The 13,914-nt window shown below is 56.0% G+C and overlaps 1 protein-coding gene across 2 annotated transcripts in view; it reads left to right on the top strand.

Annotated features, from left to right (window-relative positions):
• Nucleotides 1–12,780, top strand: part of TNK1 (tyrosine kinase non receptor 1) — a 36,038-nt gene extending 23,258 nt beyond the window's left edge. For both annotated transcript variants that reach the window (XM_069767617.1, XM_069767618.1), the window contains 12 exons: nt 3,195–3,265; nt 5,218–5,427; nt 5,516–5,668; nt 5,759–6,036; nt 6,114–6,240; nt 6,774–6,920; nt 7,031–7,125; nt 7,244–7,408; nt 8,815–8,900; nt 8,997–9,355; nt 12,076–12,171; nt 12,252–12,780. In XM_069767617.1, the coding sequence (XP_069623718.1) occupies nt 3,195–3,265; nt 5,218–5,427; nt 5,516–5,668; nt 5,759–6,036; nt 6,114–6,240; nt 6,774–6,920; nt 7,031–7,125; nt 7,244–7,408; nt 8,815–8,900; nt 8,997–9,355; nt 12,076–12,171; nt 12,252–12,377 (1,913 nt within the window). In that variant the 3' untranslated portion in view covers nt 12,378–12,780. The remainder of the gene's footprint in view (nt 1–3,194; nt 3,266–5,217; nt 5,428–5,515; nt 5,669–5,758; nt 6,037–6,113; nt 6,241–6,773; nt 6,921–7,030; nt 7,126–7,243; nt 7,409–8,814; nt 8,901–8,996; nt 9,356–12,075; nt 12,172–12,251) is intronic.
• Nucleotides 12,781–13,914: the final 1,134 nt, after the last annotated feature.

The following is a 13,914-nucleotide window of genomic DNA, read 5'->3' as shown; positions in this document are numbered from 1 at the left end:
TCATCCTCTGTCATCTCTTGTCTATCAGGTCACTTCGTCTACTATCTCCTATCCACCTAGTCTCATTCTCCACTATCTCTAGTCGATGTACTCTCATCCTCGACCATCTCCATCCTTTTAATGTCATCCTGTCATCTTTTATCCAACTAGTCACATCCTCCACCACCTACTATCCATCTCGTTCCATCCTCCACCATCTCCTATCCATTCAGTCCCATCTTTTACTATCGTCTGTCCACCTAGTTCCATCCTCCATCATCTCCCGTGTATCCAGTTTTATCCTCCCATCATCTCCTGTCCATCTAGTCTCATCCTCCATCATCCTCCATCTCCTATCAATCTAGCCTAACCCTCCATGATCTGTTGTCCATCTAGTCCTATCTTCTGCCATCTCCTGTGCATCCAGTCTCATCCTTCGTCACCTATAGGTCATCTAGTCCAATCCTTCATCAGTTTCTGTCTATCTGATCCAACACAATCTCCTTTGCATCTCCTCTTGTAGTCAACCATCTATTGTCGATCAAGTTTCATCCTCCATTGTCTCCTGTCCATCTATTCCCAACATCTGTTATCTTCTGTGTAACTAGTGTTATTCTCTGTCATCCATAGTCTATCTAGTCCCATACTCCACTACCTGTCCATTCATCCTCCATCATCCTCCATCATCTCCTGTCCATCAAATATGCCACGTTCTCCAGTTGCCTGTTGAATCAGGCTGTTCTTAATTGAGTGGAATTAGTATTAGTTATCATGTTTGAAGAAGAAAATGCGGCACTCACCACGTTGATGCTGGTCCCCATAGTCCTTTACTTCACCTTTAGTGGCTTAGACATGAAAATGGACGTGCAGGTCAAGGAGGCATGCGGGGAGAAAGGAGATGGACTATGGCCGCTTCGCGTGTAATCGCTTCAGTGGGTCTCCATCCATGGTCTGCACGTCCATTTTCATGTCTAAACCACTAAAGGTGAAATAAAGGACTTTGGAAAACCAGCATCAACGTGGCGAGTGCCGCATTTTCTTCTTCAAACATGATTCTACAAGTGACGTTTTCATGCTGATAATTTCTTCTGTACTTCAGAAATATAAGGGGACCTACATCTACAACTGTGAAATAGGACCTCCACTGGTGCAGGTCTACTTTTCTTTGTACTAGGATTTAGTATTGGTTACGTTCACCACCTGCCCAGAGATGTAGGACACATTCTGTGGTTTCACTATCAAAATTTAACAGATCCCACAATTTCCAAAGAGGCACTGCAGACCAACCTTTCCATCTAGTCTTTCCCAAACTCCAGTCCTCACGGACCCCACGGGTCATGTTTTCAGGATTTTCATAGTGTTGCACAGGTGAGACAATTCCTGATGCTTTGATGATACTTCCACTACTTGAGCAATACTAAGGAAATCCTGAAAACAAGACCCGTGAGGTCCATGAGGACTGGAGTTTGGGAAACGCTGATCTAGTCTCATCCTCTGCCATCTTCTGTCCATCTATTCTCATCCTCTGCCATCTCCTTTCCATCTAGTCCCTTCCTCTGCCATCTCCTGTTCGTCTAGTCCCTTCGTCTAGTCCCTTCCTCTGCCATCTCCTGTTCGTCTAGTCCCTCCGTCTAGTCCCTTCCTCTGCCATCTCCTTTCCATCTAGTCCCTTCCTCTGCCATCTCCTGTTCGTCTAGTCCCTTCGTCTAGTCCCTTCCTCTGCCATCTCCTTTCCATCTAGTCCCTTCCTCTGCCATCTAGTCCCTTCCTCTGCCATCTCCTGTTCGTCTAGTCCCTTCCTCTACCATCTCCTGTTCGTCTAGTCCCTTCTGCCATCTCCTTTCCATCTAGTCCCTTTGTCTGCCATCTCCTGTTTGTCTAGTCCCTTCGTCGGTAAAATCCTGTCCAAATAGTTTCTTCCTCCATCATCTCCAGTCCATCTGATCTTATTCTCCATCATCTCCAGTCCATCTGATCTTATTCTCCATCATCTCCAGTCCATCTGGTCTTATTCTCCACCATCTCCTGTCCATCTGGTCTTATTCTCCATCATCTCCTGTCCATCTGGTCTTATTCTCCACCATCTCCAGTCCATCTGTTCTTATTCTCCACCATCTCCAGTCCATCTGGTCTTATTCTCCACCATCTCCTGTCCATCTGGTCTTATTCTCCACCATCTCCTGTCCATCTGGTCTTATTCTCCACCATCTCCTGTCCATCTGGTCTTATTCTCCACCATTTCCAGTCCATCTGGTCTTATTCTCCACCATCTCCAGTCCATCTGGTCTTATTCTCCATCATCTCCAGTCCATCTGGTCTTATTCTCCATCATCTCCAGTCCATCTGGTCTTATTCTCCACCATCTCCTGTCCATCTGGTCTTATTCTCCACCATCTCCTGTCCATCTGGTCTTATTCTCCACCATCTCCTGTCCATCTGGTCTTATTCTCCACCATCTCCTGTCCATCTGGTCTTATTCTCCACCATTTCCAGTCCATCTGGTCTTATTCTCCACCATCTCCAGTCCATCTGGTCTTATTCTCCATCATCTCCAGTCCATCTGGTCTTATTCTCCATCATCTCCAGTCCATCTGGTCTTATTCTCCACCATCTCCAGTCCATCTGTTCTTATTCTCCACCATCTCCTGTCCATCTGGTCTTATTCTCCACCATCTCCTGTCCATCTGGTCTTATTCTCCACCATCTCCTGTCCATCTGGTCTTATTCTCCACCATCTCCTGTCCATCTGGTCTTATTCTCCACCATCTCCTGTCCATCTGGTCTTATTCTCCACCATCTCCTGTCCATCTGGTCTTATTCTCCACCATCTCCTGTCCATCTGGTCTTATTCTCCACCATCTCCTGTCCATCTGGTCTTATTCTCCACCATTTCCAGTCCATCTGGTCTTATTCTCCACCATCTCCAGTCCATCTGGTCTTATTCTCCATCATCTCCAGTCCATCTGGTCTTATTCTCCACCATCTCCTGTCCATCTGGTCTTATTCTCCACCATCTCCTGTCCATCTGGTCTTATTCTCCACCATCTCCTGTCCATCTGGTCTTATTCTCCACCATCTCCTGTCCATCTGGTCTTATTCTCCACCATCTCTTGTCTTTCTGGACCTCATTGTGGGAGCGTCGTATCTTATTTCCTTGGATTATCAGTTTGGTGGGAATTTTGTCCTCTTACTATTTTCACAAATGTTCATTTCAGCACAGAGAAGACTCTTTGAAGCTTTGAAGAGGAGAAAGCCTCAAGTGCGGCCTAAATCCTGGATGTACAAGGTGAGAGCTGGATATAGCCGTGAAGGCTCCAATCGTACCATTTTAGGAGGTTTGCCATCTTAGAGCCCCATCAGAAGGGACGTACGCAGGTGTAGTTCCCCTAGAAGTGATCCCTGTGAGGACACAGCCGCAGGTTGTTATTGCTGTAGTGACCTCTATGCCCGGTGTCATTTACGCAAGTGATTCACACAGAGATGCGGGTGCGGCTTAGGAGAAGTGATTCACTGCCGGGTGTTTACTCATTACTCCTAGAGCTGGATGAGATGTAGACTAAGCTTAGCCCGGGTGACCAGGAGAACTTCTCATGAGGACATTAACTTCTTTCTATGGGACTTCTGTCTGTATATAAGCCTAAGTCTCATGAAGTCCATCAGCTACACTATGATCTTCAGATGATGCAGCCATCAAATCCTGATTCCTCCCCCCGCCTATGATCTTCGGATCATACCACCCTCACATTGTGCCTTACACGTTTTATGAACTGTACCCCCGTCACAATTCTTCACCACACTCTCCCCTAAGGTCTCCATACCATGCCATCACACCCTGCACCCTACTATCTCCATGTTGTCCCACAATCACACCCTATCCCACAATCGCTGGAACCTCAGTCACACTGTCCCCCTACACCCTCCTCCATGATGTCTGGATCGTACTGCCATGTTTATCCATCAACTTATGGATCATACCAACATTGCATCCTCTCCCACATTCTACAGATTGTACCGCCATAACATCCTCCCCCATGATCTCCTGATCGTACCTCCAACACACCAACTCCCATGTCCTACAGATTGTTACACCATCATATCCCTCCCACGATCTCCGGATCGTTCCGCCATCATATCCCTCCCGCGATCTTTGAATTGTTCCTCCATCGGATCCCTCCCACGATCTCTGGATCGTTCCTCCATCGGATCCCTCCCACGATCTTTGGATCGTTCCTCCATCGGATCCCTCCCGCGATCTTTGAATTGTTCCTCCATCGGATCCCTCCCACGATCTCTGGATCGTTCCGCCATCATATCCCTCCCACGATCTCTGGATCGTTCCGCCATCATATCCCTCCCACGATCTCTGGATCGTTCCGCCATCATATCCCTCCCACGATCTTTGGATCGTTCTGCCATCATATCCATTCCACAATCTCCTGATCGTTTCGCCATCATATACATCCCGCAATCTTTGGATCGTTTTGCCATCATATACATCCCATGATCTCCTGATCGTTCCTCCATCGGATCCCTCCCGCGATCTTTGGATCGTTCCTCCATCGGATCCCTCCCGCGATCTCTGGATCGTTCCGCCATCATATCCCTCCCACGATCTTTGGATCGTTCTGCCATCATATCCATTCCACAATCTCCTGATCGCTCCGCCATCATATCCCTCCCACGATCTCTGGATCGTTCCTCCATCGGATCCCTCCCACGATCTTTGGATCGTTCCTCCATCGGATCCCTCCCACGATCTCTGGATCGTTCCGCCATCATATCCATTCCACAATCTCCTGATCGTTCTGCCATCATATCCATTCCACAATCTCCTGATCGCTCCGCAATCATATCCATTCCACAATCTCCTGATCGCTCCGCCATCATATCCCTCCCACGATCTCTGGATCGTTCCTCCTTCGGATCCCTCCCACGATCTTTGGATCGTTCCTCCATCGGATCCCTCCCACGATCTCTGGATCGTTCCGCCATCATATCCATTCCACAATCTCCTGATCGCTCCGCCATCATATCCATTCCACAATCTCCTGATCGTTCCGCAATCATATCCCTCCCACAATCTCCTGATCGCTCCGCCATCCTATCCCTCCCATGAGTTTTTCTGTGATTTTTTTTTTTGTGGCATTACAGATGTTGTGGGGCCGGGGTCTGACAACCTCTGTGGTGGCAGCTTCATCTTTTTGTTGTCACTCACCTCCTTCTTTCCCTTCGCCACAGATGTTCTCGGCACGGAGTCCTGACAGCCCGGATTGTCCTGCTTTCCCCGATCACGTCACCTCGCCATCCTCTGCTGCTCCCCGGGGGGATCCGGACTGCTCCCTGAAGTGTCTGATCAATGAGCGGGACCTGAGCCTATATGAACGTCTCGGGGACGGATGTTTTGGGGTGGTCAGAAGAGGAGAATGGCGGATACCAGGCGGGAGAGTGGTACGTGGTAGTTCTTCCTGTCACCTGGAGCATCATGGGAATGGTTGATATAATGGCTCCGATATAATGGCTCCGTGTGTCTCTACAGTTGAATGTCGCTGTGAAGTCGCTCCGCACAGATGGTGGCACCGACCCCGACGCTCTGGTTGACTTCCTGCAGGAGGTGAACTCTATGTACGCCCTGGATCACCCGCACCTCATCCGCCTGTACGGGGTTGTCCTGGCGCAGCCACTGAAGATGGTGAGGACCTGCCCACGCCTGGTGTAGATTAGAGCGGGGACGGGATGTCTGGGGGCGACTCTCCTCATTCATTGTTTCTATGGTTGCTAGGTGACAGAGCTGGCCCCCCTGGGCTCTCTCCATGACACCCTACGGTCTCGTTTCGGCTCCTTCCCGCTGTCCCTGCTGTGGTCGTATGCCATGCAGATCGCATCAGGGATGAGCTACCTGGAATCTCGCAAGTTCATCCACCGTGACCTGGCGGCACGAAATATCCTGATGAGCAGTGAGGAGGTGGTGAAGATCGGGGACTTCGGCCTGATGAGGGCGCTCAATGGGCACAACGACCATTACATCATGTCTGCCCACCGCAAGATTCCCTTCGCATGGTGAGGCCCCGCACAGTCAGGGCGCAGGGGGAGCAAGGTGCAAGGAGCCTCGGTAACGACTCTACCATACATTACAGGTGCTCCCCGGAAAGTCTGAAGATCGGAACCTTCTCCCACCCGTCCGATGTCTGGATGTTCGGGGTCACCCTGTGGGAGATGTTCAGCTATGGCCAGGAGCCCTGGATGGGTCTAAGCGGAAGACAGGTATGTCCTCAGAAAATATGTCCCCCGGAGCTCCCTGAATATGATGGGTGTGTCGTCTGAGAACATGGGGTCCCCGGAGCTCCCTGTATATGATGGGTGTGTCGTCTGAGAACATGGGGTCCCCGGAGCTCCCTGTATATGATGGGTATGTCCTCTGAGAACATCCTGCATGATCGTATGTTCCTAGGGAACATGGTATTCTCCAGAATCCCACCCTCCATATCATGGGTATGTCCCATGAGATGATGGAGTCTCCGAAGCCCCCTACATATTGCCAAGAGAACATGATACCCTCCACAATATGATGTTTACCTCACGAGAGAACATGGGGTCCCTTAGAGGACTTTCTGCATGATCGTGTGTTCCTAGGGAACATGGTGTTCTCCAGAATCCCACCCTCCATATCATGGGATCATTTAGCCTCCTATATGACAGATGCCCCTTTCTGTGCTGCAGGGTCCAGGGCAGCTGAGTTTTGGGGTCCCCCATGGCCTCCAGTTGGACGTTCTCTAGAAGTTTCTTTGTGTCCTCAGATCTTAGCTAAGATAGACCGGGAGGGCGAGCGGCTGGAGCAGACGGAGGACTGTCCACAGGGCATCTACTCCATCATGATGAAGTGCTGGTCCCACAAACCAGAACATCGCCCCAACTTCAGCAGCCTGATCACCATGATCAAGGAGGTGAGTGCCCCCCATGTCCCACCCCCAAGACTTCTGTACCATGACACCCTAGACTCCCATTCTCACTTGCACCCCCAGTCCTCATACTGACCAGTCGATGTCTTTGGCAGGTGCGTATGGCGGAGGTCCGAGTTCTGCAGGACATTGCTGACCCCTCTTTGCTGCGTTTGAATTCGGGGGACACAGTCACGGTCATTGATGGAGGGTAGGTACTACTACTGGAACACTCCGAATCTCGGGGTGCAGCGGAGATTTGTGGGTTACTCTGTTTGCCACTCGTCTTCTCACCCCATGACAACTCTCTCCTTATTCCGTGTTAATAGGTCTGATTCACAGATGTGGAGAGGGCAGAACCGCCACACTCTGAAAACCGGCCTGTTCCCCTCATCAGTGGTCGGCCCCGAAGACATGGCTCAGGCGCTGAGCTGCGCACAGGTGACAAGTAGCCTGGTGAAGCTGAACCTGGGGGATGCAGAGACCGAGAACGAGTGAGTAGACAATGTCCCTGGGCTCGGCCCACCCCCTTTCCCTGGGCTCGGCCCGCCCCCTTTCCCTGGGCTCGGCCCGCCCCCATTCCCTGGGCTCGGCCCGCCCCCTTTCCCTGGGCTCGGCCCGCCCCCTTTCCCTGGGCTCGGCCCGCCCCCTTTCCCTGGGCTCGGCCCGCCCCCTTTCCCTGGGCTCGGCCCGCCCCCTTTCCCTGGGCTCGGCCCGCCCCCTTTCCCTGGGCTCGGCCCGCCCCCTTTCCCTGGGCTCGGCCCGCCCCCTTTCCCTGGGCTCGGCCCGCCCCCTTTCCCTGGGCTCGGCCCGCCCCCTTTCCCTGGGCTCGGCCCGCCCCCTTTCCCTGGGCTCGGCCCGCCCCCTTTCCCTGGGCTCGGCCCGCCCCCTTTCCCTGGGCTCGGCCCGCCCCCTTTCCCTGGGCTCGGCCCGCCCCCTTTCCCTGGGCTCGGCCCGCCCCCTTTCCCTGGGCTCGGCCCGCCCCCTTTCCCTGGGCTCGGCCCGCCCCCTTTCCCTGGGCTCCGGCCCGCCCCCTTTCCCTGGGCTCGGCCCGCCCCCTTTCCCTGGGCTCCGTCCCGCCGCCTTTTCCCTGGGTTCGGCCCACCCCTTTCCCTGGGCTTGGCCGGCCGCCTTTTCCCTGGGCTCGGCCCACTCCTTTCCTTGGGCTCGGCCCGCTGCCTTTTTCCTGGGCTCGGCCCACTCCTATCCTAGGGCTCGGCCCGCCACCTTTTCCCTGGGCTCAGCCCACTCCTTTCCCTGGGTTCAGCCCTCCCGCCTTTTCCCTGGGCTTGGCCCGCGACCTTTTCCCTGGGCTCGGCCCGTTACCTTTTTCCTGGGCTCGGCCCCCTCGTTTCTTTGGGTTCAGGCAGTCGCCTTTTCCCTGGGCTCGGCCCGCTGCCATTTCCCTGGGCTCGGCCCACTCCTATCCTTGGGTTCGGCCCACCGCCTTTTCCCTGGGCTCGGCCCACTCCTTTCCCTGGGCTCGGCCCACTCCTTTCCCTGGGCTCGGCCCACTCCTTTCCCTGGGCTCGGCCCGCCGCCTTTTCCTTGGGCTCGGCCCACTCCTTTCCCTGGGCTCGGCCCGCCGCCTTTTCCTTGGGCTCGGCCCACTCTTATCCTTGGGCTTGGCCTGCGCACTTTCGCTGGGCTCGGCCCGCTGCCTTTTCGCTGGGCTCGGCCCGCTGCCTTTTCCCTGGGCTCGGCGCACTCCTTTCCTTGGGCTCGGCCCGCTGCCTTTTCCCCTGGGCTCGGCGCACTCCTTTCCTTGGGCTCGGCCTGCTGCCTTTTCCCTGGGCTCGGCCTGCTGCCTTTTCCCTGTGCTCGGCCCGCCCCCATCCCTGTGCTCGGCCCGCTCCTGTCTCTGCAGCTTTTGTTCTTATCATTTTTGTTTTGATTGCAGGAGGCGTAACAGAGGAAAAGATGCTGCACGAAGAGGCGGAGCAGGAGGCGGAGCTGGAGGAGGAGTCAAGCTTTTGCACATGCAACGTGAGTGCCCCCTGTTGTCGAGCCCCCTGTTGTCGAGCCCCTGGCTGCTCCAGCTGGTGATGGCCCTGGATCTCACTTTTGTTTTTTCCACCTCAGGACTCTCGAAGAGTCTGGAGTCCCTCTCGGACTTCCCACAGAGCACTCGTCTGAACCTCCCCGGACCCCGACACCGCGTGCGAGATCTGGAGAGCTCCCCACCCCGAGACCCCTCCCCCCGACGCATGAGTGACCAGCCCCCGCGGAGAATCCTTGCCAATATCCGCCCACCAATCCTGCCCAAACCAAAGCTATCCGCCCCCAAGGAGAGATTCCTTCCCCTGCCCAACACGGACTACCCCTCCCCCATCATACGAGCATCCACTGGGGATGTAGTCCACCGGCTGCCGTCAGACGGGAAAGTGGTAGCACAGAAAGGAGGCTCAACGGAGAGCGACCTCCAGAGGAAGAGCAAAGAGGTGACTACCCTCATCATCCCAACATGTCTCCAGTCACATCCAGAGCTGCACACCTTGTTCTATCACCTGCTATGCTGCATTTTAGGAGATGGGAGGTGCAGCTCTGGAGGTGACTGGAGTATAAGATGCGAGTGCTGCTCTGGAGTATGAGATGCGAGTGCAGCTCCGGCGGTGACTGGAGTATAAGATGCGAGTGCAGCTCTGGAGTGACTGGAGTATGAGATGCGAGTGCAGCTCCGGCGGTGACTGGAGTATAAGATGCGAGTGCAGCTCTGGAGTGACTGGAGTATGAGATGCGAGTGCTGCTCTGGAGTATGAGATGCGAGTGTAGCTCCGGACGTGACTGGAGTGTAAGGTGTGAGTGCAGCTCTGGAGTGATTGGAGTATGAGATGCGAGTGCAGCTCCGGAGGAGACTGAAGTATAAGGTGTGAGTGCAGCTCTGGAGGAGACTGGAGTATGAGATGCGAGTGCTGCTCTGGAGTATGAGATGCGAGTGTAGCTCCGGACGTGACTGGAGTGTAAGGTGTGAGTGCAGCTCTGGAGTGATTGGAGTATGAGATGCGAGTGCAGCTCCGGCGGTGACTGGAGTATAAGATGTGAGTGCAGCTCTGGAGGAGACTGGAGTATGAGATGCGAGTGCTGCTCTGGAGTATGAGATGCGAGTGTAGCTCCGGACGTGACTGGAGTGTAAGGTGTGAGTGCAGCTCTGGAGTGATTGGAGTATGAGATGCGAGTGCAGCTCCGGCGGTGACTGGAGTATAAGATGCGAGTGCAGCTCTGGAGTGACTGGAGTATGAGATGCGAGTGCTGCTCTGGAGTATGAGATGCGAGTGTAGCTCCGGACGTGACTGGAGTGTAAGGTGTGAGTGCAGCTCTGGAGTGATTGGAGTATGAGATGCGAGTGCAGCTCCGGAGGAGACTGAAGTATAAGGTGTGAGTGCAGCTCTGGAGGAGACTGGAGTATGAGATGCGAGTGCTGCTCTGGAGTATGAGATGCGAGTGTAGCTCCGGACGTGACTGGAGTGTAAGGTGTGAGTGCAGCTCTGGAGTGATTGGAGTATGAGATGCGAGTGCAGCTCCGGAGGAGACTGAAGTATAAGGTGTGAGTGCAGCTCTGGAGGAGACTGGAGTATGAGATGCGAGTGCTGCTCTGGAGTATGAGATGCGAGTGTAGCTCCGGACGTGACTGGAGTGTAAGGTGTGAGTGCAGCTCTGGAGTGATTGGAGTATGAGATGCGAGTGCAGCTCCGGCGGTGACTGGAGTATAAGATGCGAGTGCAGCTCTGGAGTGACTGGAGTATGAGATGCGAGTGCAGCTCCGGCGGTGACTGGAGTATAAGATGCGAGTGCAGCTCTGGAGTGACTGGAGTATGAGATGCGAGTGCTGCTCTGGAGTATGAGATGCGAGTGCAGCTCCGGCGGTGACTGGAGTATAAGATGCGAGTGCAGCTCTGGAGTGACTGGAGTATGAGATGCGAGTGCTGCTCTGGAGTATGAGATGCGAGTGTAGCTCCGGACGTGACTGGAGTGTAAGGTGTGAGTGCAGCTCGGGAGTGATTGGAGTATGAGATGCGAGTGCTGCTCTGGAGTATGAGATGCGAGTGCAGCTCCGGCGGTGACTGGAGTATAAGATGCGAGTGCAGCTCTGGAGTGACTGGAGTATGAGATGCGAGTGCTGCTCTGGAGTATGAGATGCGAGTGTAGCTCCGGACGTGACTGGAGTGTAAGGTGTGAGTGCAGCTCTGGAGTGATTGGAGTATGAGATGCGAGTGCTGCTCTGGAGTATGAGATGCGAGTGCAGCTCCGGCGGTGACTGGAGTATAAGATGCGAGTGCAGCTCTGGAGGAGACTGAAGTATAAGGTGTGAGTGCAGCTCTGGAGGAGACTGGAGTATGAGATGCGAGTGCTGCTCTGGAGTATGAGATGCGAGTGTAGCTCCGGACGTGACTGGAGTGTAAGGTGTGAGTGCAGCTCTGGAGTGATTGGAGTATGAGATGCGAGTGCAGCTCCGGCGGTGACTGGAGTATAAGATGCGAGTGCAGCTCTGGAGTGACTGGAGTATGAGATGCGAGTGCTGCTCTGGAGTATGAGATGCGAGTGTAGCTCCGGACGTGACTGGAGTGTAAGGTGTGAGTGCAGCTCTGGAGTGATTGGAGTATGAGATGCGAGTGCAGCTCCGGAGGAGACTGAAGTATAAGGTGTGAGTGCAGCTCTGGAGGAGACTGGAGTATGAGATGCGAGTGCTGCTCTGGAGTATGAGATGCGAGTGTAGCTCCGGACGTGACTGGAGTGTAAGGTGTGAGTGCAGCTCTGGAGTGATTGGAGTATGAGATGCGAGTGCAGCTCCGGCGGTGACTGGAGTATAAGATGCGAGTGCAGCTCTGGAGTGACTGGAGTATGAGATGCGAGTGCTGCTCTGGAGTATGAGATGCGAGTGTAGCTCCGGACGTGACTGGAGTATAAGATGCGAGTGCAGCTCTGGAGTGACTGGAGTATGAGATGCGAGTGCTGCTCTGGAGTATGAGATGCGAGTGTAGCTCCGGACGTGACTGGAGTGTAAGGTGTGAGTGCAGCTCTGGAGTGATTGGAGTATGAGATGCGAGTGCAGCTCCGGAGGAGACTGAAGTATAAGGTGTGAGTGCAGCTCTGGAGGAGACTGGAGTATGAGATGCGAGTGCAGCTCCGGAGGAGACTGAAGTATCTTGTCTCTTCTGCTCAGGTGGAGGATCGAGTTCACGGGGTGACGACAGAGGAGTGCCGGGACGCTCTCCGCAGCTTCGGTGGTGACATTGGCCGCGCGGTGCAGGCTCTGAAGGTGAGTGGGGACCTGTGAGCGCCATGTTGGGGGCGGCTGCCACTGCTCGGCCCGCTGTGACCCGGTGTTCTCCTGCGCAGGTGGAGCAGCTGTACAACGTGAGCCGCCACAGTAAGGAGGATTGCCGCCGGATCCTGGAGAAGTGTCAGTGGAACCTGGAGGCCGCGTCCCGCTACGTGCTGCGCCGCGCCCTGCACCCGCACTGACTGCCCAGCGGACGGGCATGGTCATGAAGACAAAGGCCCCAGTTCTGGGGGCCAACTGGTCGCCATATTGAGGACCCCGGGGTGCTGGACGCCTCGTTCTGGGGGTCACGACGTTATGGTGGACTCCAACAGATTGACGAACAGAATCTGCTGGACCGCCGGATGGAGAGCGCCCCATGCCACAGAAAAGGGGCGCGAAACGTGTCGTACAGGGGCGGCATAGCAGTATTACCAGAGGAGCCAGGAAGTGTTATCAGAGGGTCACTGCAGAGTGACTGTAGGAGCGGCCGGCGGAGCACAACTCCCAGCATGGACTGAACACTGACAGGAATGTTATATATGTGCCGGAACCGGTCCGATGTGTGCGGAGGAGGGAGCGGCCGACAATAAAGCTGTAATCGCACTCACGTCTCTGCCTCCGGGAAGGGGTTAATGGGCCGGCAGATCTGCCCGACAGCTATTGGTCACATATTGGTGTGCAGATCCACATGCCCCGCAGACCCCGGGCGCTGGGGGAGGACCCCCAACCACCGTGTGCAGCCCCCTGACCGCCGTGTGCAGCACCCCGACCGCCGTGTGCAGCCCCCCGACCGCCGTGTGCAGCCCCCCGACCGCTGGGGGAGGACCCCCGACCACCGTGTGCAGCCCCCCAACCGCCGTGTACAGCCCCCCGACCGCCGTGTGCAGCCCCCCGACCGCCGTGTTCAGTCCCCCGACCGCCGTGTACAGTCCCCCGACCGCCGTGTTCAGTCCCCCCGACCGCCGTGTTCAGTCCCCCGACCGCCGTGTTCAGTCCCCCCGACCGCCGTGTTCAGTCCCCCCGACCGCCGTGTTCAGTCCCCCGACCGCCGTGTTCAGTCCCCCCGACCGCCGTGTTCAGTCCCCCCGACCGCCGTGTGCAGCCCCCCGACCGCCGTGTTCAGTCCCCCGACAGCCGTGTTCAGTCCTCCGACCGCTGTGTTCAGCCCCCCCGACCGCCGTGTTCAGTCCCCCGACCGCCGTGTTCAGTCCCCCGACCGCCGTGTGCAGCCCCCCGACCGCCGTGTGCAGCCCCCCGACCGCCGTGTGCAGCCCCCCGACCGCCGTGTGCAGCCCCCCGACCGCCGTGTGCAGCCCCCCGACCGCTGGGGGAGGACCCTCGACCGCCGTGTTCAGTCCCCCGACCGCCGTGTTCAGTCCCCCGACCGCCGTGTTCAGTCCCCCCGACCGCCGTGTTCAGTCCCCCGACCGCCGTGTTCAGTCCCCCCGACCGCCGTGTTCAGTCCCCCGACCGCCGTGTTCAGCCCCCCGACCGCCGTGTGCAGTCCCCCGACCGCCGTGTGCAGCCCCCCGACCGCCGTGTTCAGTCCCCCCGACAGCCGTGTGCAGCCCCCCGACCGCCGTGTGCAGCCCCCCGACCGCTGGGGGAGGACCCTCGACCGCCGTGTTCAGTCCCCCGACCGCCGTGTTCAGTCCCCCGACCGCCGTGTTCAGTCCCCCCGACCGCCGTGTTCAGTCCCCCGACCGCCGTGTTCAGTCCCCCCGACCGCCGTGTTCA

The sequence above is a fragment of the Ranitomeya imitator genome, chromosome 4 (genome assembly GCF_032444005.1).
Source record: "Ranitomeya imitator isolate aRanImi1 chromosome 4, aRanImi1.pri, whole genome shotgun sequence".
Lineage (NCBI taxonomy): Eukaryota > Metazoa > Chordata > Amphibia > Anura > Dendrobatidae > Ranitomeya > Ranitomeya imitator.
This window is presented reverse-complemented; position numbering and strand designations above follow the sequence as displayed.